At 36.2% G+C, this 27641-nt stretch overlaps 1 protein-coding gene, 1 long non-coding RNA gene and 1 pseudogene across 3 annotated transcripts; 2 read left to right on the forward strand and 1 right to left on the reverse strand.

Moving 5' to 3' along the window:
- LOC110266645 lies at positions 604 to 1028 on the reverse strand. Its single transcript, XR_002354108.1, has 2 exons — positions 981 to 1028; positions 604 to 891 (listed from the first exon to the last, which is right to left on the reverse strand). It is a non-coding gene; the product is annotated as an uncharacterized LOC110266645 (long non-coding RNA).
- On the forward strand, positions 7223 to 7846 carry LOC110266892 (annotated as a pseudogene).
- Positions 17306 to 20627, forward strand: LOC107616667 (ribosomal lysine N-methyltransferase 3). Of its 2 annotated transcripts, none has more exons than XM_016318620.2 (5): positions 17306 to 17419; positions 17728 to 18100; positions 18550 to 18746; positions 19165 to 19441; positions 19899 to 20627. In XM_016318620.2, the coding sequence occupies exons 1-5, from the start codon at positions 17409 to 17411 to the stop codon at positions 20571 to 20573; spliced, it is 1533 nt and encodes a 510-aa protein (XP_016174106.1). In that variant the 5' UTR covers positions 17306 to 17408; the 3' UTR covers positions 20574 to 20627. The 2 variants fall into 2 exon arrangements, with proteins under 2 accessions (XP_016174106.1, XP_020967221.1); XM_021111562.1 differs by lacking the exon at positions 17306 to 17419 and adding an exon at positions 17426 to 17605 and having other exon boundaries at positions 18546 to 18746.

Genomic DNA, 27641 nt, shown 5'->3' on the forward strand with positions numbered 1-27641 from the left:
AAATAATAATAATAATAATAATAATAACTAAATTAAATTTTATTTTATTAAATTAATTTTTAAAAATTTGGGGTCTTACAACTCACGCAATCAAGTACCCAATAATCCAGTCGAATAAACTATCACATCCACAAGACAAATATAATCACAGAAGTATATCTTTTTGCATCAATAACTATTTATCACAACTCTGTAATGTAAAATAGATTTTAAAAAAAACCCCTATCTCAATTAGCCGAGTTCGCATAATTAGCCGAGTTCGCATAACTTATCGTGACAATTTCCTTTCCTTTTAATTCATGGCAGTAGCAATAACATTGACCCCATGAGGAGAGCAACAACTCTAACGCCTCTTATAGTGATCGCATTATTACAAATTGCAATTACAGTAGCTGGAATTATTTCGAGAAACCCAGACAAAGACATATACAAAAATCAAATCAAAACAAGCATGGAAAAAGATAGTAAAATATGTAAACAGCCTAGAATCGAAAAAGATACCCGACCCGAACCATTAAGAACAGCTCTGGTATATGCTCCCAGCGACAGAAAAAGAACAGAAATCAAACTCGGGCATCCGTCCTAGCAGCAGTAACATCACTCCGAGCAATTAAGGCAGCAGAGACACCACCAATAATAAGAATAGTGGAACAAAATAGAAGCAGAACAAATTCAAGAAAGGAAGAAACAGTTACCAGTAAATCTGGCCTGGTTTTGGCGACGACGTATAACTAAGTAACTCGCGGCAACAGAAACCCAAGAAGACAGAGGCTTTAGCTGTGGTCTCCGGCGACGCAGCAGCAACCTGGGTGCAACCACGGCGGGCCCAACAGCTTCAGTGACAACTCTCGGCAAGCACAGCAACTCTAATCGCACATATAATAACCGAAACTCAATTATATAACAAATACCACCATAAATTCCTCAGTAACTTATAACAAAATGACGATTATAGATGTTCGAAACGAGGAATAGCTTACTGTAATTAGGGGACCTATGGAAACGGAGCAGCGGCGGCAATTCCAACACTCAGAAGAACCGAAACCAGCCTAAACAAATTGGGCCAGTACCAAAACTAGAACCGGATGGGGTTTGGAACGGTAAGAGCGTCTTCCGGCAACTGCAACAGCAATTTCCAGCATCCTTCAATGAGCAGAGATAGAATAGTAACAGTAACTCCCACCACCGCCACTACCTCTTCTCTTCTGGTGACCAACTCCAGCGGCAAGGACGGTGAAGGCTTCGGCGGCGACGGCCATGGGAGCTCGGCGCGAAGCTGACAACGATAGGAGACACGAACGGCGGCGATTCCTCCTGCGGACGCAGCTGGCGGCACGAATCGTTCTCCCTCTGCCCGATCTCTCTCTTTCCTCTTCGCGACATCGTCGGCGACGGTGGTGGCGGAAACTCGTGCTCCTTCCTTCCTCAACGACAGCGACGCGGCTCGTGGCCCCCGTGAACGGCGACGAGAGGGCGTGGGTCCTCTTTCGTTCCGCTGCGCCTTTCATCTGCGAACCTTCTCTCTCTCGCACGCGGTTGGACTAGCGGCGACGACGGCGGCAAGACCCTCCGCGTGCCAGCGCGTTCTTCCTCTCTTCCCACTTTTTCTTCTCAGTTTCCCCCTCTCCTCTCTGTCCCTTCTCCGTTCTCCCTCTTCTTTCTGCTAATGACTATTGACTACGATCCTATCAATAGTATCACCTATAGTAGATTATACGAAGAGAAAGTATGGAAAATAAAGATAAGAATTATAAGGCTATAGAAAGTCCCATTCAAATTTGACAAAAGCAAGACAGTTTACATAGAAATAGTTCTAATAGATGATAAGATTAGTTGATTCATTTACTAAATTTGTTCAAGTAATGCTAAGTTCAATTTATAAATAGAGTTTAATTTTGATGCGCTGATAGTGTAAAGTATTTTACACAGTCATGCAATCACATTCATTCTTTTGGATGACTATTTACGCGATAAATGTGAAAGGTATTTATTTTTATTGACGTGTCTTTACGTAATTGGATGCACGTGTAAAACTACTTTACACTGTCAGTGTATCAAAATTAAATTCTTATAAATATTTGTAGTTCATATTTTAAGTTAATTTTATAAGTACACAATTTCACAAGTCAAAGACAATTCTTTTTAATAGCTTTGTAAATGCTAATAGCTTTTATATTTAATTTATTTTGCAATACGATAAAATTCATTGGTCAATCAAGAATTATTTGATAAATATATTTGAGAATAAATTGGTAGAAAGGAAGGTCTATATCTTCTCAAATTTTGAGATTGAGAAATCAAGTGAAATATATCTTCTGACTGTACACACGTGCAAAATATCTTTTAAGATGGAGTCACGTATAGTACATACGGTCGATGATCGTAAAATTTCGGATAATCATTTTAATTTGCTTGCCCATGCTGATATATTGAAACAAACAAATGAACGATTCTACTTATTTGGTACGTAATTAATTTATATTAACTCACACAAAATTATTTTCCTTTTGATTTTAAGTTTTGCTAAAAAATTGTATAATAGCATCATTTTATCGATAACAAAAATTTTAACAGTTTATTTATGAAAATATTTGAAATTGTATTGTGACTGTTTTTTTAAAGGTATATCCTTTTATTAATATACTATTGTTAGTTTTGTCGTTTAACATAAAATAAATCAGTAAATTCTCTTTATTTTATACACATACGAAGTTATAATTTCTTATATTATTCACTCATTTGTCCTTAATTTGGTACTTTTGATTCATTTTTTTTTGTTCAATTAGATGCTATTGGATTCTTGACTAGAAAAGAAAAACTTATATATGGTCAAAAATAGAGAGAAGTGACCAATACATTGTGATTGATCTTCATGATTTGTAGTATATAAAATTTTAATATGAATATTTCTTTTGGTAATAATTATGTATTGTGGTACAATTTTTTTCTTCTTTATGTATTACTACGTACTTACTCTCTTCATTCTCGCTTTCATTTAAAAATGAGAAAAATAATAAGATGTTTAATTTATAAAATTTAACAAAGACATTGGTAAATATATTGGTTTTGCATTTATTTACATATTTTATTTATTTATGTTATATTTGTAATTATATTATATCTATTTTTACCGTACTACTTAAATTATTTTAGAAAGGTGAATCGTGAACGTGTCATTTAAATTGTGTGATAAATGAAATTGTATTATTAGAAACGTTCACGATTATTAGAAACTAATAATCTAATTTTAAAAACGTTCACGATTATTAGAAATTGTACAACATAAATAATTAATAAATGAAATTGTACAACATAAATATTATTAGAAACCAAATTACTCTATTTGTTTTTAATTGATTGTCTGCTTTTAAATTTTTTACTTTGAATAAAAAAATTATTAATTTAGAGTTATGATTGAAAAATAATATTAATATTACATTTGAAGATAAATCTAATTATGAGACTAACTGAAGATAAAGAACTAAATATTTGAGAAAAAAAATCGAAAAGGAAGATGAATTAGAATTACATAGAATTAAATTGTAACAAAATAATACAGAATTTTCTCAACAATAAACAGTGCATATATATATATATATAGAAAGAGTAAAGTAAAAGGTGAATTCTATGGTGTTTTTGTTGTGGTGTCTAAATTGTTTAACTTATCTTTTAAAGTAAAAAATAAAATATTTAAAATAAAAAATAAATTATTTAAAATTTATTAAATATTATTTATTTACCTTTTTCAGTAACTTAGGTACAATGTGATAGGGACTATAGCATCTACCAAAATAAAATATCTCTAACTAAGCTAACTATCTAATCACATTTTTTTATTATTTGTGTCATTTACAATATTATTCTTCACCTCCCCTTTCCTCAAACTCAAGTCATGCCTTGGTATGACTTTGAGTTTGCTCTTCAATCTCTCAAAAGTTGTTGTAGATAAAGGCTTTATCAGCAGATCAACTACCTAGTCTGTCCTAGGAATAAGCATCACATGGAAAGCATTTTGCTTCAATTTGTCTCTAATCAATTGAACCTCTAGCTGAAAATGCTTGTCTTATCATACATCATAGGATTAGTAGTGGGTAAAACAGTGCTTGAGTTATCACAATAGATAATAGGCGGTGTAGAATGTTGAACACCAAGTTCTTCAAGCAGGTTTCTAAGCCATACCAATTTTGCCTCGCATGAAATCGAGCTTCGAAATTTTACTTTTACAGAGGATCTGCATCTGCTGATAGTGGATTATGTTTCCTACAAGTCCAATAAATCAAATTAGCACCTAAATAGATGCAAAAACTAAAAACTGACCTCCTATCTTCCAAATCAGTAGTCCAATCCGAGTCACTTATGAAGCATCAAACCATGATCTTAAATTCCTTGAAAGTATCTAAGCACCCTTGTTACTTCTTTCCAATGAGCCAGGAAGAGAGAATGCATAAATTAGCTAATTTTACTTATTGCAAAAAAAAAAATTTAGATCTAGTAACACACAAATATTACAATGATCCAACTACTATTCTAAACAGTTTTGGATCTTCAAATATTTTTGAACCTGTAGAAAGAAGCTGTAAAGATGAAATCATGGGAGTAGGCATTGAACTTGCTCCTGCCATGCCAAGTTTTGACAATAGATCCTTTATATATTTTGTTTGTGAGAGGTGCAATTGATCTGAACAAATCTTATGAACCTCAATTTTTTAGAAAATAACTCAACTCCCCTAAGTCTTTGAAAGCAAAAACAATATCTAATTTGTGTATCATATCACTAATTTTTATAGAATTATCCCCGATGATAACGATATCATCTACATAGCATAAGATATACATGATTGATGTTACAGTTTTTGTTATGAACAAAAAGATATCGGACTTGGCATTCAAGAAACCAAAATTATATAATGTGGTACTCAACTTAAGCAACTACTCTCTAGGATCTTGTTTCAAGCCATAAAGAGATTTGTTGAGTTTACAAACATGTGTTTCTGCTTTTTGTTCAAAACCAAGAGGCTATTTCATGTAAATAATTTGGCGAAGATCACCATTTATGAATTTGTTATTAAAGTCAAACTACCGAAATGTCCAATTTCTCAATAAGGCCAAGCATACAACTTTTCTAATGGTAGTTGGTCGAATCACTGGGATAAAGACTTGACTCAAAGTCAAAACCCTCGTCCTGATGGAAGCATTATGCAACAAGTCTGGTCTTATGCTTTTGCACACTGCTATTAGGATTTCTCTTGATAGAGAACACCCATTTACATCCAGTGACTTTAGCATCTAAAGGTTCAAGGACTAATGTCCAAGTATTGTTTTCTTATCACAGCATATTATTCTGCTTTCATGGCATTTTTCCACGAAGAAAGTTGCAAAGAAAGCTTAGCAGTTTCAGTGTCTGCTCTTCTTGAGTATTATTAGTTGTTTTGGTGAAAAAAAAGGCTTTAGGCTTAATATTACTAGTCTTAGATCTAGTTAACATAGAGTGAGTACTTTTAGAGTAATAAGGGAGCTTAGTAGTAGGACTAGTATCAGAAACATTTTGTTCCAAAGGGGGGAGACATATTTCAATTCCAGAAATGAAAATTCTATTATGAGGAGTATCTGTCTTAATGTTTTGTGTTATATATAGAGAATCAGAAGCAGCAATACATGCTGGATTGCTATTATAATCAGTAGAATTATCAATAGGTTTAGCTTCATAAATATCAATAGTAGTAGTATAATACGCATTAGATGAATTAAATTAGTGTTGAGATGCAAATACAGATGAAGAATTAAAAGGCATAAGAAACAGTTTCAAGACAATGATGATTTTGGTTACTTATCTGAGGTCCTATACTAGGCATATCAGAAACACATTGAGAAGCAAAATCAGAACTATTAGCACCAAACAATTCATTATATGGATATTTATTCTCATCAAACATAACATTTCTAGAAATGTAAACCTTTTAACTTTTAGTAAAACATATATAACCTTTATAATGTGCATCATATCCTAAAAAGATGCATTTTTGGGATCTAAAATCTAGCTTAGTCTTATTATATGGTTTGAGAAGAAAAACAAGCACTGCCAAACACTCTTAAAAGATTGATACTCTAGTAATTGTTCAAAAAGAACTTCAAAGGGAGAGTTATTAGACAATACTTCAGTAGATACTCTATTATCAAATATGTGGCAGTCATAACAACTTCACCTCGATAAAGCATTGGCATAGAAGCTGTGAAAAGCATAGCCAAACTCATCTCAATGAGATGTTTATGTTTTCTTTTAGCTCTACCATTTTGCTATGGTATATAAGGACAAGAAAATATATAATGTATCCCTCATTGTAACATATAATTGGCAAAAGTTTTAGAAGTATACTCATTACCACGGTCAGATTGCAACTCTTTTAATATGCAATTAGTTAATCTTTCCATAAAGGTTTCATATTGTTGAAAAGTATACAGAACTTGAGATTTATTAACCAGCAAGAAAGTGCAAGTATATCTGGAAAAAATATCTATAAATGTTACATAATACCTAAAGCCAAGATGAGAAATAATAAGAGATAGGACTCAAACATCTGAATATACCAATTATAAAGGTTGAGTATAAGTGGCAATGGAATCACGAAAGGATAAATTATGCATCTTATCTTGAGCATAATTTTCACACACATGGACAGCAAAATCAGACATTTTATTAGATGTGCTAATGTTACACTTATTCAAGATAGTCTTTATAGTTTTTGTAGCTGAATATCCCAGTCTCTTATGCTATAAATAAAAAGAATATAAAGAAATTGCTAAAACATGAGGAGAAGCCGTTGTTGAACAAGACTTTGGCACAACAACAATGACAAATTGATAAAGACCATTATTTCTAAAACTTAGTAGAAGCAATTTCTGAGTGAACTGCATTTCACAGTATAACGGTAAGTGTAAAATTTAAAATAGAGTAATATACACAATTATTTTCAGCAAATTTAGAAACACTAATGAGAATTTTAGTAATCTGAGGAGAATGTATCAATATTTGCATGAAAAATCACCTTTTAGAGTCTAAAGCATAAAGAAAAGAGCTACCTATATGAGAGATGAAAATACCTAAACCATTACCAAGCTGAACTTGTTTTGGACCAAGATACTCAGATGATGCTAATATATTAGATTGATTAGCAGTGACATTGTGTGTTCTCCCAATATTTTGTACCAAGAAGGGTCTGAAACTATGTTTGGAACTGTGAGATATGTAGATGGATTGTGAAATGCCTGTGTTACGGGTGGTGGGGCCAAATTTGGTACAAGACGCAGTTGAGAAGCTTCGCATAATAAGAGAACGTCTATTAGCAGCTTAGAGTAGGCAAAAGGCTTATGTTGATAACAGAAGGCGTAACTTAGAGTTTTCAGTGGGTGATCAAGTATTTCTTCGAGTGTTGCCTATAAAAGGAGTGATGAGGTTTGGGAAAGAGGCAAGCTTAATCCTCGTTACATTGGTCCATTTGAGATTTTGGACAGAATATGTGTAGTTGCTTACCGCTTGGCATTGCCGCATGAGTTGTCTATGATTCATCCAGTCTTTCACGTATCAATGTTGCGCAAATACCTTCCCGACCCATCTCATGTGCTTGCACCACAAGCCATAGAGCTAAAGGAGGATTTATCATTTGAAGAGGAACCAGTTGCTATAGTTAATCGCCAAGTAAAGACACTACGTTCTAAAGAGATAGTATCTGTGAAAGTTGTTTGGAAGAATCATTCGATAGAAGAAGCAACTTGGGAAGTGGAGGACGCTATGCGCGACAAATATCCGTATTTGTTTGAGTCTAATTATCACACTTATTACTGTATATAAATTCAAAATTCGGGGACCGAATTTCTTAAGGGGGAGAGAATGTAATAACCGAAAGAAAAAAAAAAGGAGAGAGTAGCACGTGGGGAGCACATGCCCCCACTTAATCCCTTTTTTTTTCTCTTCCTGAACTCTCTTGAGCTCCATATCCCTCTCTATCTCTCGTTTCTTTTTTCATTCCTTCATACAAGAAACAACAAACCCTCTCATTCCCTTCATCTTCTCTTCTATCCTATCTTCCACATTTCAAAAATTTTTATTTCAACCACAACACACTAAATTTCATTTTATCCTTCTATTTTATCTCCATTTTAATACATCATTTATAATCAAAGATAAATTTTAGTTTTCACAATCCCAAATCAGAGAGTTCATCTTAATGAGTAAAGGAAGCATTCAACTTTTGAGTTTCAGTTACTATTGAGGCTTTAAGGTAACTCTTTGACTCAATAATTAGTTATATCTCCAATTTTTGTCATCTCTATACATGTGGATATAGCAAAATCCGAATTAGGGTGATTAAGATTAGGAAATTTGGGGCTTTTATCAAAGTGAGTAAGATTATGTTAATTGACAACATTAGTATCTCACAAATATCATTATTGTCATATTTCTAGAGTTGTAGAGTTATTGGACATCATTCGGTAGCTCGTTAACGCGCTCAGAGTTGCTTCCAGTTTCTTGGAATCAACTTGTGAGTGGATATTATGTCTATAATTATTTTTAAGTGTATTATTATCAATATGTAAATTGAATCATTATTTGGAGTTTGAAAATATTTGATTTTTGTGACTTTTGAATTTTCGAAATAAAAATTGATTTGTGAAATTTATAATTTTATAAAAATACACACGAGACGATATTTATATATTTTGTAAAGCATACATGTTTTCTTATTTGACTCTATTGAATTTTAATTAAATTTTAGTATGCATTCTTATATATGTTTGATTTACTATGAAAATTTAGTAATATGTTATAATTATTAGAGATTTGTTATAAATGATTTGGTTTGGATTGGTTTGGGAGACTCTGACTAGAAAACCGTAGTTAACGGCGGTTATGACGTTAACTTAGATGCATCTAACTCAGACCTCAGTTAGCAGGGGCGTTGCTAGCCCAACGTGTAGGCCACATGTTAGATCTGTTATACCATACGGGCACACTAGAGGAAAGGGCTACTCTTAGAGGTGGAGCCGCCCTAGGTGTGTAATATTTGATTTGATTTGACTTCTGGAATGAGAACTCCCATTTCAGTTCATCCGCTTAACTACTTATCTATTTGTTTGCATAATTAATTAATATGAATTTCTCATCTCCGAAAAGAAATATAATTTTCAAGGTAAACTCTGTATTGTCTTGTGTGGGTTATACATGTAATGTTTGCTCACTGAGTTGTAAAACTCACCCTATTATATTCCCATATTTTTCAGATATAGGAGTCATTCCAGGTTCCATTCCACCTGCCCCTCAATAGATCTTAGTCATTTTGGTGAGCCCTTCTTCTTTCCAAGGGCTAAGTAATTATGTAATGAAACCTTTGTTCAAAACTTAGATTATGTTAATGCTCCATATATCATAGGCAGGATCCTCGTGTGTGTTATGTTTTTTTATTCTTGAACTGTTTAGATAGTGATTATAATTTGGTTATGTAAGACTTATGGATTTAACTATATACTCTAGTTATCAACTTGATATATATATATGATGCGTATTTTGGATATATTTGGTTGTGGATATGATTGGAATATGTTGTTGTCTTTGGAAATGAATGTTTATTATTGATACAAGGAGTTAATATTTATGTTGGTAAGATCCTAAAAACAGAGGAGATTCTATCCGTTTTTCTGAAAATTTGGCCGTTTGGCTTGCTGAGGGACTTGTCCCTTGAGCGCCAATCATGACTTAGTTCGGGCCATGACAGTAAATGTTGAATTTGATTGAGAAGCTGTGCTAAACAAGTTGGATTAGGAGATTGAAGAACTAGAATTGTTGTTCTGGAATTGAGAGAGAGATAAAGTTTCTTGATTAAACTGATAGAAACAATTCTATGCAATGTGTCCAAATCTTTCACATACTTGATACTAAGGTCTAATGTTATCAAAGAAAGATCTGCCACCTCTACCAAAAACGTCCACCTCTACCTTTTCTTCCTCCATTAAATTGTATATTGTTGAAAATTTGAGGAAAAAAACCTTGAGCTATGTTTGCCTGGATCATGGAGTTTTGTAGATTTTCTGAATTTTTCAGCCATATCATTATGTGTGAGCACCATAGTCTCTATTTCAATCAAGCTGAACATTTCATATTTAGAATTAACCATCATTAATAGAACATGATAATCCTCATTCAATCATTCTAAAATTGTTTCAATATGCTGAGTTGATTGAAGAGGCTCACCCAAAATAGCAAGTGAGTCTGCAATATTCTTGATTTTAGTGATATAGTCAGAAGCACTCAAAGCTTGTTTCTTTATGGACTTTAATTGTGTCTTCAGTTGTTTAATCTTGTATTTAGTAGATTTTGTAAAATAATCTTCAATGCTTGACCAGATTTTATATGCAAAGATACATTCCACCATCTTATTCTTGAATGTCACATCCATGGATGCTACCATTCAAGAAATCAAATTAGAATCATCCTGGCGTATTGCTTGTAATTGAGAGTTTTCAATACATGCAATTATTTCTGGTGAATCAAATTGAACAGAAACTCAATTTTGATGAAGGTGATCTTATAGATTTTGGCCCTAAATTGTAAATAATACTTGTTGTTGTCAAGTTTTATAGTTGATTTCTGTGAGCTTATCTGTAATGGGATTGAAAGATCATTACTGAAAGAAATTGGGAGGTAGAGATGCAATTGTTTGAAGAGTAATGATTGCTATATTTAATTTGATTGAGTTATCTGAATCTTTTTTAAAGTCTGCCATAAATCTCTAATCCTTAGTTCTTAATACCATGAATCGATTCTTGAATGATTATTTGAGCAGCACGAAAAATAGTTATAAGACTAATTGAAGATAAAGAACTAAAGCATTTGAAAGAGAAAAAAAAATTGAGAAAGAAGATGAATTAGAACTATGTAAATCAAATTGTAACAAAATAATACATAGTAACTAACTCAACTATTTAACCGCACTCTCTACAATTTATGTCATTTACAATATTATCCTTCACAAATCTCAACTTAACTTTCTTAATATAATTAGAGAATTAATTTAAAAAAGGACGGAAAGTATCCAGACTTCCAAAGTTCCAAACCTACCTTAACTAAAACGATAGTACCCATATTTCCCAAGAGTAAAGTACCAACCCGGTCCCTGTCCATTTACCAAAATGTCAAGACGATCCTTAACCAAAAACACGTTCCATTACGGTCCCTGACCCTGAACTCCGTCCGCCAACCCGGTCCTTCTGTCACTCTCACGGCGGAAAGTCGACGGAAAATGCTGAGGTGTAAAGGCTCGGGTGTGACACGGATGGCTCGGGTTGTGACGTGGAAGATGGAATCCTATCTGGCAAGATGAAATGGACAGGGGTCTTGCTGTCGTCGTCCCCAACACAAAAACGATGGCGTTTTGAGGCTTCCAGGCTTGTTTATTAGACGAATCTGGTCGTCTATCTTCCCTGTTTCATGTATGGAACTGATACCACCATGAGCAACATCAGAGATCATGGGATTGGAAGAGATGCGTCGGACGACGAGGGCAGGAGTATTTCTGTGAGCTCCGTTGGTAGTGCTGGAGCGAGGATGAAGAAAAGATTCGTTGCCCCGAAATGCAATTGTGGTATTCATGCAATTCTATTCATGTCATCAACACAGTCAAACCCTAAGAGGCTATTCTTTGGATGCCCAAATTTTAAGGTATGAAACAGTTAGTAATGTTGCTATTCATGCCAAGATCTGTAGCAGGCATGTCTGCATTAATAATTTGAGTTTTCTTTATTTTTACTGTGCAGACTGCACAAGGTCGTTGCAAATATTTTCAATGGTTGGATGAATATGTTTCACTGTGTGAAGAGGAGCAAAGAATTGATGGGAGTCCTTATGGTCGTTATCGAAATGAAAATCATTTTTCTGATGAAGCTGTTTGGATGGAGGGGAAAGTGACAAAGCTAGAGGACAGAGTTTCAGGGTTAGAGTTGCAGATGAAAAATTGTAGCCATGTTAAGTGTAATAGGTGGTTTAGTTATCCATTCACTCTTGTTGTGTTTGTCTTTGGAGTTGTATGTGCTAAATATCTCCTTTAGAGTGGATAACAGAAAGTTAGTTAGTGTATCTTGTTGATTTTGTGTTGGAAGTTCATGTTGCTGAAATAGTTGTATTGTATCACTTCACACTGGTAAAACCGATTTTATTAAATGAAACAGGTGTGGTGGTTGTTTGGAAAAGTTTCATTGTGTCAAAATTAAGAATGTGTTATACTCGAATGTATTATACTCGAATCTGTTCATACCATGAAAAGTAATCCATTAATAACTAATAGTAATATGTAACATTAACAACTACAAACAGCCACCAAATGTCAACATTTGGTCACAAAATAACTCCAAAAGTGGGCAACATATAGCCCTATATACCAACATCAGCAACACCAAAATAAAAAGAGTATTATAGGCCCTTAATTCACATATGCTATCAAAAAAGAAAGCAAAAAACTGTTTGTGGTGGCTATATATAAGATAGTTTATCCAAAAGTCAGCATCTTCTTTTAACTTGATTTAAACCTAGGACCACACTTCTAGTTCTTCCTAGGAGGCCTAAATCCAGGAGTGGGGATGAACTTGAATAATCTTGATGCAGTCCCGGAAGCTGCTGCGGCTATTGTCTCGGCACTAAGTCCATGTTGTTGACTTGGTTTAGGCATCCTTGAATCAGTAGCAACATTAGTATCATTGTTGAGTGGAATTTCTGTGTTGGTAGGAGTGGGAGGCCTGAAGTGAGGTCCAATGACTGGGGAAATCTGATTCACCACAGAAGTTTGAACAAAGGTGGAGGAGATTGGTGGCCTAACAATTGGTTGCTTCATCCTTTGTGGAGGTGGGTTATTGAAAATGGGGGTCTCAGATGCAGCCTACAAACCAACAAGATTGCATTATATGAAACAAAAAGTCAGACTAAGGCGTTGCTATTTATAATCTAGTTGTGAATTACAATGGTCACTTACAACTTCTGGTTCGGGAGCAGACTGTGAAAGAGGAATTTCATCTCCTTGTCCCAGAGTTGTACCTTCCTTTGGTGTTGATTTAGGTAGCTTCTTTTTTTGTTTTTTTGCCTTTGTCTACATTCAAGAATAATAATCTATCTCAATATGGAGTCAACAATAGACCTCATGTGAACATGTGAACCTCAATTAACTCTACAAACTACTTACCACAGGATCCAGCTTTGTTCCTTCAACACCAGTACTCATGTTGTTTTCCTTACCAACCTGGTTCTATGTGGGTCATCATACAGAACAGGCATTTAAATATTGGATCAATAATTGGTGTAACAATTAAATCCCTAACCAATCTATCAGGTGACACTTAAATCCTTAAACATTATAAAAAGATGACAAATCGAACCCTGAAACAAGCATACCTGTGTGGTGCTAGCAGAGTCCACTGCTGGAGCAGAATGCTTCAAACTCCTCCTTTCTTTCTTGGTCATAGGCTTCCAGTTTGGGTCTTTAGGTGGATTGGAGCATGTTTTATAGTAATGACCCTTTTGGCCACACCTGTTACAAGTCACATCGAATGACTTTTTGGCTTTGTGGAAATTCATCTCCGTCTCCACAGAATCAACTTTTCTCTTCATCTTTGGACGATGCGCAGCTTTCTTAATTGGGGGAGGTAGTGGCTGTGGTGAATCAGTTGGGTTCCAGTATTCTTCACTGTTAACTGGATTAATGCAGACAGAGTAGGCTGCTCTGACAGCATCCATAGTGAGCCATTTATGCACAAAGTCTTCTGGCTTCAACCCCATCTTAGCCATGGCTGCAACCGCATGTCTGCAAGGCATGCCTGCACACAGATTATGTTAAAAAAATATTAAGTAGTTAAAGAACTTAAAAAAATATTAAGACGATGAACTGTATACCAGTTAGCTGCCACACATTGCAAGTACATGTCTTGCTTTGTAAGTTTACTCCAACTTTGTGATTTTGCATATGAACCTCAAACAGCACTCTATCAGAATCACCAGCCCAAGTTGCTCTCCACTTTGTACTCTTGGGTTTGATAAATTGATCAAGCTTCTTCTGCTGCACAGGGGCCAACATACCAGGGTGGTGCTCCAGTCTCTTCTTGTGCATAGCCCTTTTCCTCATGATGTAACACCTCAAGTCTTCACACATTGACAAAATTGGCTTCTTTCTGTATTCAACAATTTTTGCGTTCCACACCTCACACATATTGTTCGTTATGTTATCAACCTTGGGGCCATGGCTGAAATAGGCCTTGCACCACACACCCGGGTCAAACCTCTGCATATACTCCCAGGCTCCCTCATTCAGATTCTTTAATTTCTGCATTGCACTTCTGAATTCTTGAATTGTTGTACAACGACAGCACTCCCATACCATCTGCTTTGTTTGTTCATCTTTGAAATGTTTTATAAAGTTCTTCCAAATATGAAGAACACAGTTTCGGTGATGGGCAGTAGGGTTAACTTCCTTCATTGCCAGTTCCAAACCCTATGGCAGATTCATAACACAATAACAGTGTGATTATTATCAGAAAAAGGTAAACTGAACATGTGACATTTAACAGAAAAGTTTAATAACTTAAAATAATTTAATTATGATAAGCAGGTATACTTAAAATAACTTAACATAATTAACTTACTTTTTGTTGATCGGAAATAAAGTTCCAGCCATGTTGTGGAACTTCACCCAAGTCCTCTTTCAGTAAAGTTAAGAACCACTTCCATGTCTCCTTGCATTCATTCGGGACCACTGCATATGCAATGACATAGAAGTGGTTATTTGCGTCCTGCCCCACCGCACTTAGAAGCTGGCCACCATAACGTCCCTTCAAGAAACAGCCATCCAATCCTATTAGTGGCCTACATCCCTCTTTAAACCCCTTCTTGCAGGCATCCAAACTAATGTATAACCTATCGAATAGTGGCAGGGATTCAGGCTGGGGAATTACTTCCATCAAGGCAGTTGATCCTGGGTTACTTCTGTGCAATTCCATCAGGTAATCCCGTGTCTTTCCATACTGTGCCTTTTCACTCCCAATGACAACCTCTCTCGCAACCTTCAATGCTCTAGCTACCATTCTAATGTTCACCTTCACATTGTATTCATCTATGATATGATCCCTGGCTGCACCTAGCTTCAGGTCAGGTTCTGTGAAAAGCTTCTTAACTAACTTATCAGTGACCCATGCTCTGTCAGCCAAGTTGCTACCAAAATCCCTTCCACAATTGTGTTCATTGTAAAGGGTTTTGACTTGAAAGCAACCTTTTGAACTGTTCCAGCTTATAAAAATTAGCCAAGGACATTTTTCACCTGCACAAGCTGCTCTCACCCTCAGCTTCTCATTCTTAATGTATAAAACATCTTTACCCTCGTGCACAAAATAATCTTTCAAGGCTTTCTTGAATGACTCCATGGTGGGGAACAACTGTCCAACCTTAAACTGGACCTCACCATATTCAGTTTCCTCATCAAAAGTATCATAGGCTGTTTTACCCTCATCTCCAGATGAAACTGGACTGTTGAACACTTCACTTTCATACTCATAAGGTTTCTCATACTCACTATCTTGCTCTGCTGCAGTTGGGTCTGGTGCATGGTCTTCAGCTCCATTAGCAACATTTGTTGTATCCTGCCCCCCAGGCCCATGTTGTCTGGAGCTTCTTGGGCCTCCCAGCTCTGGCCCAGGCCCACTATTCTCCCCCTGCATATCTTGCCTACCAAGCCCCTCCTTTAGCACATGTTTTCTCCTAGCACCAGAGTATTTCTTACTTGCCCTTCTCTTAGCTGTTTTAGGAGACATCTTTGGCCCATCTTCTACTGGCTTAGTCCCCTTCTTCCTAGCCACACCAGTTTCTTTTCTTCCTTTACCTGACATATTCTCTTTAACTCGGGTCTTCTGCTTTTTCTTCTTCTTATTCAAACTGTCATCACTCCCACTGTCATCAGACTCATAACCAGGAGGAGGCGGTTTGTAAGCCTCATCCTCAGCGCTTTCGTATCCATCATCCGAGGAAGATGATGATGACCTAAGCGAATTCACATCACTGGCAATCACATCCTCCTCTACAATCCCCTCAGCAACTTCCTCTGGCAAGTCCACAGGATGATCAAAGTAGATGTAAAATTCATCTGTGTGCCTGTTCTTATCAATACCCTCCCTCAGTTCATTAATTTCTTTATCCCCATGAATTTGATGAAGGCCAGATTCCATATTAGAGGCAGTCATATCACACCAATACATTGCCTTAAACTTCACATAGCCTAACTCTTTAAACAAAACAACCAAATCAAAGTAATTAATCAGGTCAACATCCATTGGTGGCCACCTATGAACTTTTCCATGCATGTAGCTAAGATTTCCTTCACTGTCCTTAGTGAAATTCCCCCCATGGTGAAACACAGGGGTAACAAGACATTCAGACATCTGAAAAAGTGCAATAAAATTTTGTTAATCCCTAAATAAAAAATTTTAACATGCAACACAGTTTCTTCAAGCTTACATCAATTTAAACAGTCAAGCCTAATAATTTGTTCCTCCTATCACTAATTTTTTAACTCATCTCTACAGTTTCATTTTCTTTAAATACATACAACTCCTACGATATGGCAGCAGAAACACTTTTTTAACCTCTCTCTACCCCACCAACGCTGAATGTAAACAACAATGGTAGGAGAAGGACCACACACAAGCAAAACAGTGAAAGGGACAGTAACGACACCTACCTCAGCAATCACTGCGCAGTGTGCCGAACCGTCCAACTTCCGTCAAGAGCGCCGTCCAACAACCGTCCACGTCTCCGTCAAGAGCTTCGTCAGCAACCTTGTCACCAAGATTTTCACCAGTCACCACTGCCTTTGTGGAGAACAGAGCTGTCTGCTAGGGTTTAGAATGTAATTCTATTACAGAGTCAAGGGGCCTTTAGGGGATAACCTATAAGGCGCAAAACCAAACGACAAGCCTGGAAGCCTCAAAACGCCATCGTTTTTGTGTTGGGGACGACGACAGCAAGACCCCTGTCCATTTCATCTTGCCAGATAGGATTCCATCTTCCACGTCACAACCCGAGCCATCCGTGTCACACCCGAGCCTTTACACCTCAGCATTTTCCGTCGACTTTTCGCCGTGAGAGTGACAGAAGGACCGGGTTGGCGGACGGAGTTCAGGGTCAGGGACCGTAATGGAACGTGTTTTTGGTTAAGGATCGTCTTGACATTTTGGTAAATGGACAGGGACCGGGTTGGTACTTTACTCTATTTCCCAAACCTGAAAAATTGCAGCAACTGCAGCATCTGCATCTGTATTGGCATGCAAGCTGCAGCTCCCAACCTAAAACCCTTTACAATTAACACAAACAAGCCTCTCTTTTTTCGTCCATGGCCACCAGGTATTGCTATCTAGTTCCTCTCACCTTTTGCTTCATAACTCAACAAAGGTTGTTCCAAAAATCAAAGCTTTTACACCCTCACCCATCAAAGTATCAAAGTTCCTAACTTTCTCTTACTTCTTAGCAATACGGATAGTTTTCTTCTTGTATATTTATATTCAAATGCTGCAATTTCAAATACTTCCGGTTCCATTCCTCTTCTTAGTTAGTTATTTAATTACTTCTGTTATGTATATTGCAACTCTTTCTGTGTGAATTGTTAAATGAAATTATTGATTTAGATTCATTCAATGCATTTGTGTGCGTAGGCGTTTGAGGGCATTCAAGCGATGGATGAGTTCCAATGGATTCGAATGGAGCAATGCGTTGGAGTTTGTTGACACCCCGGAAGAGGGAATATCTGTTAGAGCACTGTGCCAACTGAAGGAAGGTGATATTGTGGCTAAGATGCCGAAGGAGGCATGCCTCACTGTAAGGACTAGCGGTGCGCGCCAGATAATCGAAGATGCCGGTTTGGGCGGCTATTTGGGACTTGCAGTTGCCATCATGTATGAGAGGAGTTTGGGTGAAGAATCTCCTTGGGCAGGGTACCTTCAGGTCTTGCCCAAACAAGAGTGTGTGCCATTGGTTTGGACCCTCAATGAAGTCGATGAGCTTCTGCATGGAACCGAGCTTCATCAGGTATAAGACTTATAGACATCATGGCTTGAATTAAAATGGACCATGTGTAACTTGTAATTCTTTGCTACAATATATAATTTTGTCAAAATGGTAAAACGATACTGTGCTTTTGTTGTTTGCTTTTTGCTTTTTGTTTGCTATGGCAGGGAGCCATTGAAAGAGAGTTTAAATGGTCGACTGGAGAATGATATGCATGTTTTATTGTGTATGATGCTGAGTTTTTGCTGAACTTATAAAGGAAATAAGTTCAAAGAATATCTGATAAATTAGTGGCATTTTTCTGGTGTTTAGAAATATCTCCCTGCTCTTTTTGTATCCAAATACATTGATGAAAGGATACACCAAAATGTGATAATAATCGATAAATGAGAATTGCCCGGGGGAGGGTGTTTAAACTATGATGCTTTTCTGTTCATGGAAATGTTCTGATCTCTTACAATTGTAGGCAGACGGTACAAGAAGACAAAGCTCTTATCTGTGACGACTGGAAAGAAAATATTTTTCCCCTATTGGATTCAGTGCCTTCAAGGCTTAACCCAACATTTTTTGGTATAGAACAATATTTTGCTGCAAAAAGTCTTATTTCTTCACGGGGTTTCGAGATAGATGATTTCCATGGTTTTGGTATGGTTCCCCTGGCAGACCTGTAAGTAAACTCTTATACCCTTGTTTCTTTAACATGCTTATTTCTATCATTTTCATTCAAAGATCTCAAAGATGCATGACAAGTCTTAGAGTCTAGTTTGTATGTCAATTTCAAGATGGTTTTGCTCCACTCCTGATTGAAGAAAGCTCGTTTTATGAGCTGTGCAGTCTATACCAAAGTAGCATGATTATGCCAAATGAGGCGTAGCATTTAAACCTTTTCAAGTATACTGCATACTGAGAATCCTTCTTTTTCATAAAGTAATGCATGTTTATTTGAATATATTAGAGAACATGGGCCTATTCTGTTTCTAATACTATATATTTTAGCGTGACAGACCAAGCAGACATTTATTTGCATGATCTTGACCTGGAGGCTTTTCATATTCTAATGGTGTTTGTACCGTCATGTGCTCCAGATTCAATCATAAAACAGGGGCCGAGGATGTGCATTTCACCGCCTCATCTAATTCTGTAGCTGATGATGATGTCGATGATGATAATAGTAACAATGATGAGGGCATTGCTGATGAAGAAGCATTGGCTGAGAAATCTTCCACAGATACAACTGATCTGGATGCTACTCATGTTGAGAATGGCAATGCTAGTGACACAGACTGTTTGTCGGATACAGGAGATGACGATCCTTCAATGCTGGAAATGATTGTGGTAAAAGATGTCAGCAGTGGAGCAGAGGTAAGAATTCTCCTCTTGTTTATGCAGCTTTTCTTAACTTCCTTGTGTGAGTTACTGATCACTTCTACAAGTCTTCACAGAAACCAGTATGTATAATCCCTCCAGTTCACAATATCTGTCAATTTAGTGATTTGCATGCTGATTAAGGAACTCAACTACTTTATAGTGTAAATGCTTCATTGTTTAACGTGTTTAAATTGTAAGGTAAAGGTGAAAAGTACTTATTAAATGTTATATTGAGACATGAGAATGAGTGAATGACAAATATATAAAACTAGAACATTTTTCTAAATGAATCGATAATATTAATTGGTGGAAATATTTTTGTTTACTTATATCCTTTGATGGTTTTGCATTCAATGACCTCCAATGTCACTATGCTACACTTGATTCAAAATATTATAGTTTCTTGATTATTGACCTCGTATGTTCACTTGATTATTGTCCTCTTTATCAGGTGTTTAATACTTATGGGTTGATGGGTAATGCTGCATTGCTTCATAGATATGGATTTACTGAGCAAGATAATCCGTATGACATTGTTAACATTGATTTGGAAATGGTGATTCAATGGTGCTCTTGTTTGTTTTCTGATCGGCACAGTAGGTCAAGGGTCTCCCTATGGAGAAGGTTAGGCTATTCTGCATGCGGTGACCAAAACTCGGAATATTTCGAGATTTCATTTGAAGGAGAACCACAGACTGAACTCATGGTTTTGTTGTATGTCATGCTGTTGCCAGATAATGCATACCATATGTTGGACCTTTCGCTATCGGTTGCCAGATCTGGGCATGAATCAAGCGATGCTAATCTGTTGGATGATAACATATTTGCAATCAAATCATGTAATGTGAGCAAGAGATCTCTGCTGACAAAAAAAGTACGTGATGGTTTGTTAGCACTTGCAGACATGAGGGAGGGTCTCTATGGTTTGGAACCAATAGAAGACGATATTGCGCGACTGGGAAAGTGTAGTTCGGTTAGAGAGAGGAAGTTGTATCATTCTTTGATGCTGCGCATGTGCGAAAGGAGGATCCTTCAGAGACTCAGACATTATGCTTCTGAGCCATTTGAAATCAATAATCATAGTTCTTCAAGGAAGAAGTTGAAGTCAACAAAGAGAAAAAGATAATTCTTTTATGTAGTCTTTTTTTCCAATGAGAATGATGCAATATCTATTCTCAAATTTTGCCTTGTTGATTAACCAATTTACCATTCAAAAAATCAATTAATTTTGTTATATTAGTCTTTTTTTTTGGTTATATTAGTCTTTGATGCTCTCTAGTAGAGAGAGAGTACAAACCAAGAGCCCAACAAAAACTTAGAGAAATGAAGATGATATCTGGGTTTTTGTATCTTGTTTATTTTCTCCCTTTGTACTTGAATGTTGGATACTAGAAGTTTAAAAATTAAAATACAAAATACGAAGTTTCTAGTTCTAGTTCTAGAATAATAAAAGAAAGTTTATGATTCAAATTGAAATTGTGTTTTTATTAGAACATATATGAAGCTTGCTGTTTAACCGTTCTATTGACCCGATGAATATGCTACTCCATTCAATAGTATTTGTTATTTAGATAGCCAATATTAATTAAGCTATATAGGACCATGAGATGATTTAAGTCCATTGTTATGTCACCTTTTCCCTTTCTATTGTCTAGATTCATATGCCCATATAAGTAAATTTAACACCACGTTCAGATTTTGCAACAAAACCAAGGTTTATTGTTATTATTTCAGGGATAAACACCCAATCTGATTTCTGTTTATTTCTAAATTCATATGACCATTGTGGAGGAATAACACGTCTCCTGACTCACTAAGGGGTTAAGGAAGATTATTGTGGAGAGCGACTCACAAACGGCAATATCCATGATAAGATCTAAGCAAACTATCAGAAACAGTAACCATTGGAAAACAAAGACCTGGGACATTTTTTTTGTATATATTCATAGAGAAGACAATAAATATGCAGATTGCTTAAACTGTAAAAGTTTAGATCTTGATTTAGCCTTTTTCTTTTGGAATTTACTTTTTAGAGAGGTGAAGAATGTTCTTGTTGATGATGAAAAAGGAATCTCCTTGTCCTGTATAGTTTATAATTAGGTCTTTTTTGAGCGCTAGCCCTGTCTTTTTACCAAAATAAAAAACACGTCTCCTAACTTTATAATTAAGACAACGTGACTCTTCCATTAAAAATTTCGACTCATCAAATACTAACAATATAAGCACTCAATGACCAACCACCACCATCTGCACCACTAAGCTTCGCTACTTCTATTGTGTAATCATACCACATTATTATTACTATCTCTTCTACTAGACTTCCACCGCTAACCCCATCACCATCAATATCTCCCTTTTTCCATTCTTTTTCTTCTCACACCCTCTGGAAAATAATGTCACCATTTTCTTATCTCATTTCTCATTGGATACCATTTTGTCTATTCCAAAACAATTTTCATACTGTACTTACTTTTTTTTTTGGTGGCATTATTCTCAACAATAGTCTTTGTTTACCATACCATTACTAGTGAAGGATAATTTTCCAAAAACATAAACAGATTAATAATTTGTAGGGCTTAAAATTCTCCTCTTACAAATAAAACGCTGCTAAATTAAGTTCAAATAGCATTTGATGGAGTTTTTAATAGAAGGAAAAGTATAGGTAACAAACAAGATTTTTGTTAAGGGTCGCGTTATCCTTCGAATAAATGGATAGTGATCAAATATGGTGTTTATTTTTATTTTACACAAACAAAGAACATAAAGAGAAGAGTGAAAGGGAATATAAATATGGCTTTGAAGGAGACATTCTACATATCACATGGATCACCAGAACTGGAAATAGAAGATTCAGTTCCAGCATGGAAGTTCTTGAAATCATGGAAGGAGTTTCCCAATAGACCCTCTACCATTCTTATGGTACCTGGTCAGCGGGACAACAGTCAATGTTGTTCATGGTCACAATGATTCCATCTATTACTTCTATGGCTTCCCCATGGTCATGAACATGTTTGTTTCGCTGCATACATTTGTTTTCCAGAATAGGATAAGACAAGATATTGAAAACAACATACAAAGAATTCAGAGACATAAAATTTTATATTTTTGTATTCTGTTTAGTAATAAACTAAAATAAATTATAAAAATTTAATTTGTTCTTATTTTTTTTCATTAAAAAAAATTTAGAAAAATATAATAATAAAAAGTATAATTATAAAAAATTAATAAAAATAATAAAAAATAAATTGTATTTTTTGTTAGTATCTTTATGTCCTTCCTATCAGGATGGACACAAAATATGAAAATACGCTAATTCAATGTCTCTATTCATATTTCATTTATCAAACATAATTTTATGTCTTTGTGTCCATCTCTCAATATCTCGTTCTTGTAAACAAACGCAACCTTTTATATTTTACTCCATCAACTTTCTCTTTTTCGATTTCGGAGTTATGTTATTTATATTCATTTAGTGTGAGATACTGTGTCGACTCACAACAAGATTTGAATAGGTGTGAATCTTGTTAGTATTTCATTTAAGCAAAAGTATAGAATACCAATATATTATCTGTCAATTTATTGCCAACAATAATTAAAATGAAAAACACTTTCACTAGAAGACATGTATAAAGGGACATATTCAAAAAACACATCTATAAAGACATTTTTATTAGACACAAAAAAAAAATATTTCTATTAGATACATCCTTACTTTCATTAAACACAACCATAAGCAAGAGTTGACAAAAGTTGATAGAATCCTGGTTGGTTACATAGTAAAATTGTTCATTTAATAGAAAAGAAGTTGAGTCGGTCAAATATTCAATATCAAAAGTATAATTATCTCTCTCTCTTTCTTTTTTTTTTTTGTATTTTATGTATTTTTTTAACAATGAATGTCATTACTAATCATCTTGTGTGCATATGCTTGATTTGTTCATTGCAAGTCTTATACTACAAAGTCTACAAAGCATATATGTAACTTTTTAATCACTATCATTACTAATCTCGAAATGGTGGTCTATAGGTGATCATTATATAGTCCTTATCCATATGATATAATAATAAAGAAGGAAGACTATTTGAATGTGTGAATTAGTTTTACAAACTTGATTTTGTATGAAGTGAAAAATAAAGATCAATATCATTTCTCTTTGTCATGGGTTTGCAAACTAGTTATTTTTCGGTGCAAGTTTATGCAATTTATATGACACCATCAACAATCTGTATCCTGATTTAATTTGGACACTATCATCTTTGATATTATAATCAATCTGTAAGTAAATAGCAAATGGACCTATTGTGATGATGTTCAATTCCTGTCTCCAAAAGAACACTAAACAAATGTAAAAAAAAAAAAGGGTGTGGATATCTTCAAATTTCCAACAATATTTTAAACTTAATTCCCTTTCATGACAAGCTCAACTATCCAGCAGCAGGGGATCCACATGTGCCAAAGAAGGTGAAGGAACTTCTCCAAGCGTCGGGGTTCTGCGCCGCGTCGACGAGGATAGAAGGCATGGCCTGGACCTCTTCGCATCTGTTCCCCTTATGTTGATGTACTCTGAAGCTGATATACAAATATGGAACTTACCACTATGAATTGGGGAAAGCATTGACTCCTCTTATGGATGAAGGTGTTCTTATCATTGGATCTAGCAGTGAAACTCATAATTTGAGAGCCATTGGACCTCGCAACAGCCCTCCAGCCCCTTGGGCTCTTGAAAATTTGATTCTTGGTTGAGGAATTCTGTTGTTCAAGGGAAGTAACTTAGTCTTCTATCTTTTGATCTGTTTTCTACGTTCATGGTGATTGATATTTCATGTGTATATACGGGCATGATGATGAAAAACAAGAATACAATAATCAAAAGAAAAATTTGCAAAAATTAGATTTCTAGAATTGTTACAAAAATGTTATGGATCGTGTACAAGGTGTCACTTGGACGGGTTGATGAATCGGATCGGGAAGCTGTCGGTCTTGACGATGGCACGACCGCACGATCAGACTTTAGGAGTGCCCGGGTTATGGTACCTATAAAGACACTCCAATGTCTAAGTCAAAGAGTTAATGAGGTAGGATTTATGTGTTTAGGCGAAATTAAATCATACTTGGGATAGTGGTTGGGCTAAACCTTGGTTATCTTATCTTATGATGTGGTCCCACTTTCTGAGGTTTTAGCAGGTTTGTTGGAGTTGCCTCGATTGGGTCAAATTGTGGAGGGCCCATGGAACCTGGGAGATTGAGTCCATAACAGTTGCCCTGGAGCATCACTCATTGGTCGGAGTCTTGATGCTGATGGTCTAGCTTGCTTTGAGTTCGTTGGATCGTGTGGTCATCAAGGTTGAATGGACGAGTGGGCTTTGTGTTCTGTCCGTTATGTTTCTCGAGAAAATGACCATTTTGCAGCTTTCAAGGCACCATTAAATGCGCACAGTGGAGAGGGGGAGAGGGATTTTCCATGCTTTTTCCCTTTTTACCTTTTTGTTGTGATTTCTCCTTCTTGTTCTTGCCCTTTTATATTTTACGGGGGGTTTATCTTTTGGTTTTGGGTCCTTTTTTCTGCTATTTTTTTTTTATATATTTCTTCTATGATGTGTTTTCTCTGGGTTGCATTTCCTCCTTTCAGGTTTCGTTTGGCTTTTTCGGTCGCCGTGTTTGTTCTGTGATTTTTTTATCGTCATCTTCTTTCGTTCTTCTTCACAAAAGGTGTGTGCTTTTTCTGTTCTTTATTTGTTGTTTTAGTTATGCTTTATTAATTTGCCTTTACCTTTGTGTTCCTTTAGTTATTGCTGCGTTTGGCTAGCCTTAGATTTTTCTTTTGGTAGTGATCCTTTTGCTGTGTGATAGTAGTAAGTGGTTCCCCCTATGTATGATAGTAGGGGGGATGGTGCCACTATTTTAGTGTAGTTTAGCATATTAGGGGCTTGATTGCATGTTTGAATTTTCGGAGAGTGGGTTAACAGTGGTACCCTCTTTATTATAGGCATGGCGAGGAGGAGGCCCGATCAGGGTGCTAGGGTGCCCGTTTACTCGGTGGGAGGCGTCCAATGATTACTGCTGGGTTACGTTTGATGTGATGGGTACTTCTTCTTGACTGATGGAGGAGGATCTTTAGAAGCTGCACGACGAGGGTGTGATTTGTGGGGCGGCGAAGTGGAGCGCCAATACGAGTTGGTGCTTTTTGGAAAAGATGAGTGGGTTTGCTATATCAACCTTGATCCCCCAGAGTCACCGATTGGACGTGGGTTTATAAACCCTTATTCACGAAATTGGGGGTTCAGTTCGCTTTCTTTGAGTTCGTCCAGGCCCTTCTGAACTGATGTTCGGTAGTTTCGTCTCAACTGCATCCAAACAATTGGGTGGTGATGACATGTCACCATGTCATGTTTTTCTATGCTTTTTCATATAAGAAATTGATAATTAGTGCTTAAATATTGCATTCTTTTGTACTTAATGGTATATTTCTTTGATCTTTTGATTTTATAAACTTTGTAGGAAATAAGAAGAAAAAGAAACAAAAAAGCACAAAATAAGCTAAAAGGAAGAAAAGAGGAATTTTGGCACACTTTTGAAGTTTGGGCACGCTTTGGACCTTAGGCCACGCTTTAAAAAGTGTGGCCCATGAAAATAAAGCGTGGCGCTCAACCAAGGAAGGCACACATCAAGAACCAAGGAATGCTCAATCAAGTGAGCATTTGCGTGCGCTTCAGCAAGGGAAGCAAGGCCAAGATAAGGCTGGTGCTCAATTAAGTGAGCACTATGCTCACTCTAGTGAGCATTTTCGGGCTTTTTGACAGCATGACCATGCTTCCTTCAAAGGGCCATAACTTGAGCTACAGATGTCCAATTGATGTGCTTCCAGTTGCGTTGGAAAGCTGACATTCAGAGTCTTCCAATGATATATAGCAATTTATATTTGGCACAAAATTGAAGTACAAGTGATAGGCATCTTTAAGGCCCAAAAACTAACCAAGCAGTGTGGTGCACGAAATTGTGATCTCAGGCAACGGCGCTAAAAAACTTTGTACGCACGTCTTAATAAATCGTTTTTCATTCACAACTTCGATACAACTAACCAGCAAGTGCACTGGGTCGTCCAAGTAATAAACCTTACGTGAGTAAGGGTCGATCCCACGGAGATTGTTGGTATGAAGCAAGCTATGATCACCTTGTAAAATAGTAGTACTTTGCATTAATCTTTGAGGAACAGCAGAGCTCCACACCTTAATCTATGGAGTGCAGAAACTCTACCGTTGAAAATACATAAGTGAATATAGGGTAAGCATGGCCGAGTGGCCAGCCTCCCATGGAGGTCTAGGCATCCAAAGTTGTCTAATACAATAGTAAACAGTCCTATTTATACTAAACTAGTTACTAGGGTTTACAGAAGTAAGTAATTGATGCATAAATCCACTTCCGGGGCCCACTTGGTGTGTGCTTGGGCTGAGCTTGAATGTTATACGTGCAGAGGCTCTTTCTGGAGTTGAATGCCAGGTTGTAATGTATTTCTGGCGTTCAACTCTGGTTTGTGACGTGTTTCTGGCGTTTAACTCCAGACAGCAGCGTAGAACTGGTGTTTAACGCCCATTTACGTCGTCTAAACTCGGCCAAAGTATGGACTATTATATATTTCTGGAAAGCCCTGAATGTCTACTTTCCAACACAATTGGAAGCGCACCATTTTGAATTTTGTAGCTCCAGAAAATCCACTTTGAGTGCAGGGAGGTTAGAATCCAACAGCATCAGCAGTCCTTCTTCAACCTCTGAATCTGATTTTTGCTCAAGTCCCTCAATTTCAGCCAGAAAATATCTGAAATCACAGAAAAACACACAAACTCATAGTAAAGTCCAAAAATGTGAATTTAACATAAAAACTAATGAAAACATCCCTAAAAGTAACTAGATTCTACTAAAAACATACTAAAAACAATGCCAAAAAGCGTATAAATTATCCACTCATCACAACACCAAACTTAAATTGTTGCTTGTCCCCAAGCAACTGAAAATCAAATTGGATAAAAAGAAGAGAATATACTATAAATTCCAAACTATCAACGAAACATAGCTCCAATTAAATGAGCGGGACTTGTAGCTTTTTGCCTCTTGAATAGTTTTGGCATCTCACTTTATCCATTGAGGTTCAGAATGATTGGCATCTATAGGAACTCAGAGTTCAGATAGTGTTATTGA

The sequence above is a fragment of the Arachis ipaensis genome, chromosome B09, assembly GCF_000816755.2.
Source record: "Arachis ipaensis cultivar K30076 chromosome B09, Araip1.1, whole genome shotgun sequence".
Lineage (NCBI taxonomy): Eukaryota > Viridiplantae > Streptophyta > Magnoliopsida > Fabales > Fabaceae > Arachis > Arachis ipaensis.

Coding starts and splice junctions, on each gene's coding strand:
- LOC107616667 (XM_016318620.2), top strand. Junction 18,101..18,549: donor ATGGAACCGAGCTTCATCAG/GTATAAGACTTA, acceptor AATTGTAGGCAG/ACGGTACAAGAAGACAAAGC. Junction 18,747..19,164: donor ATGGTTCCCCTGGCAGACCT/GTAAGTAAACTC, acceptor CATGTGCTCCAG/ATTCAATCATAAAACAGGGG.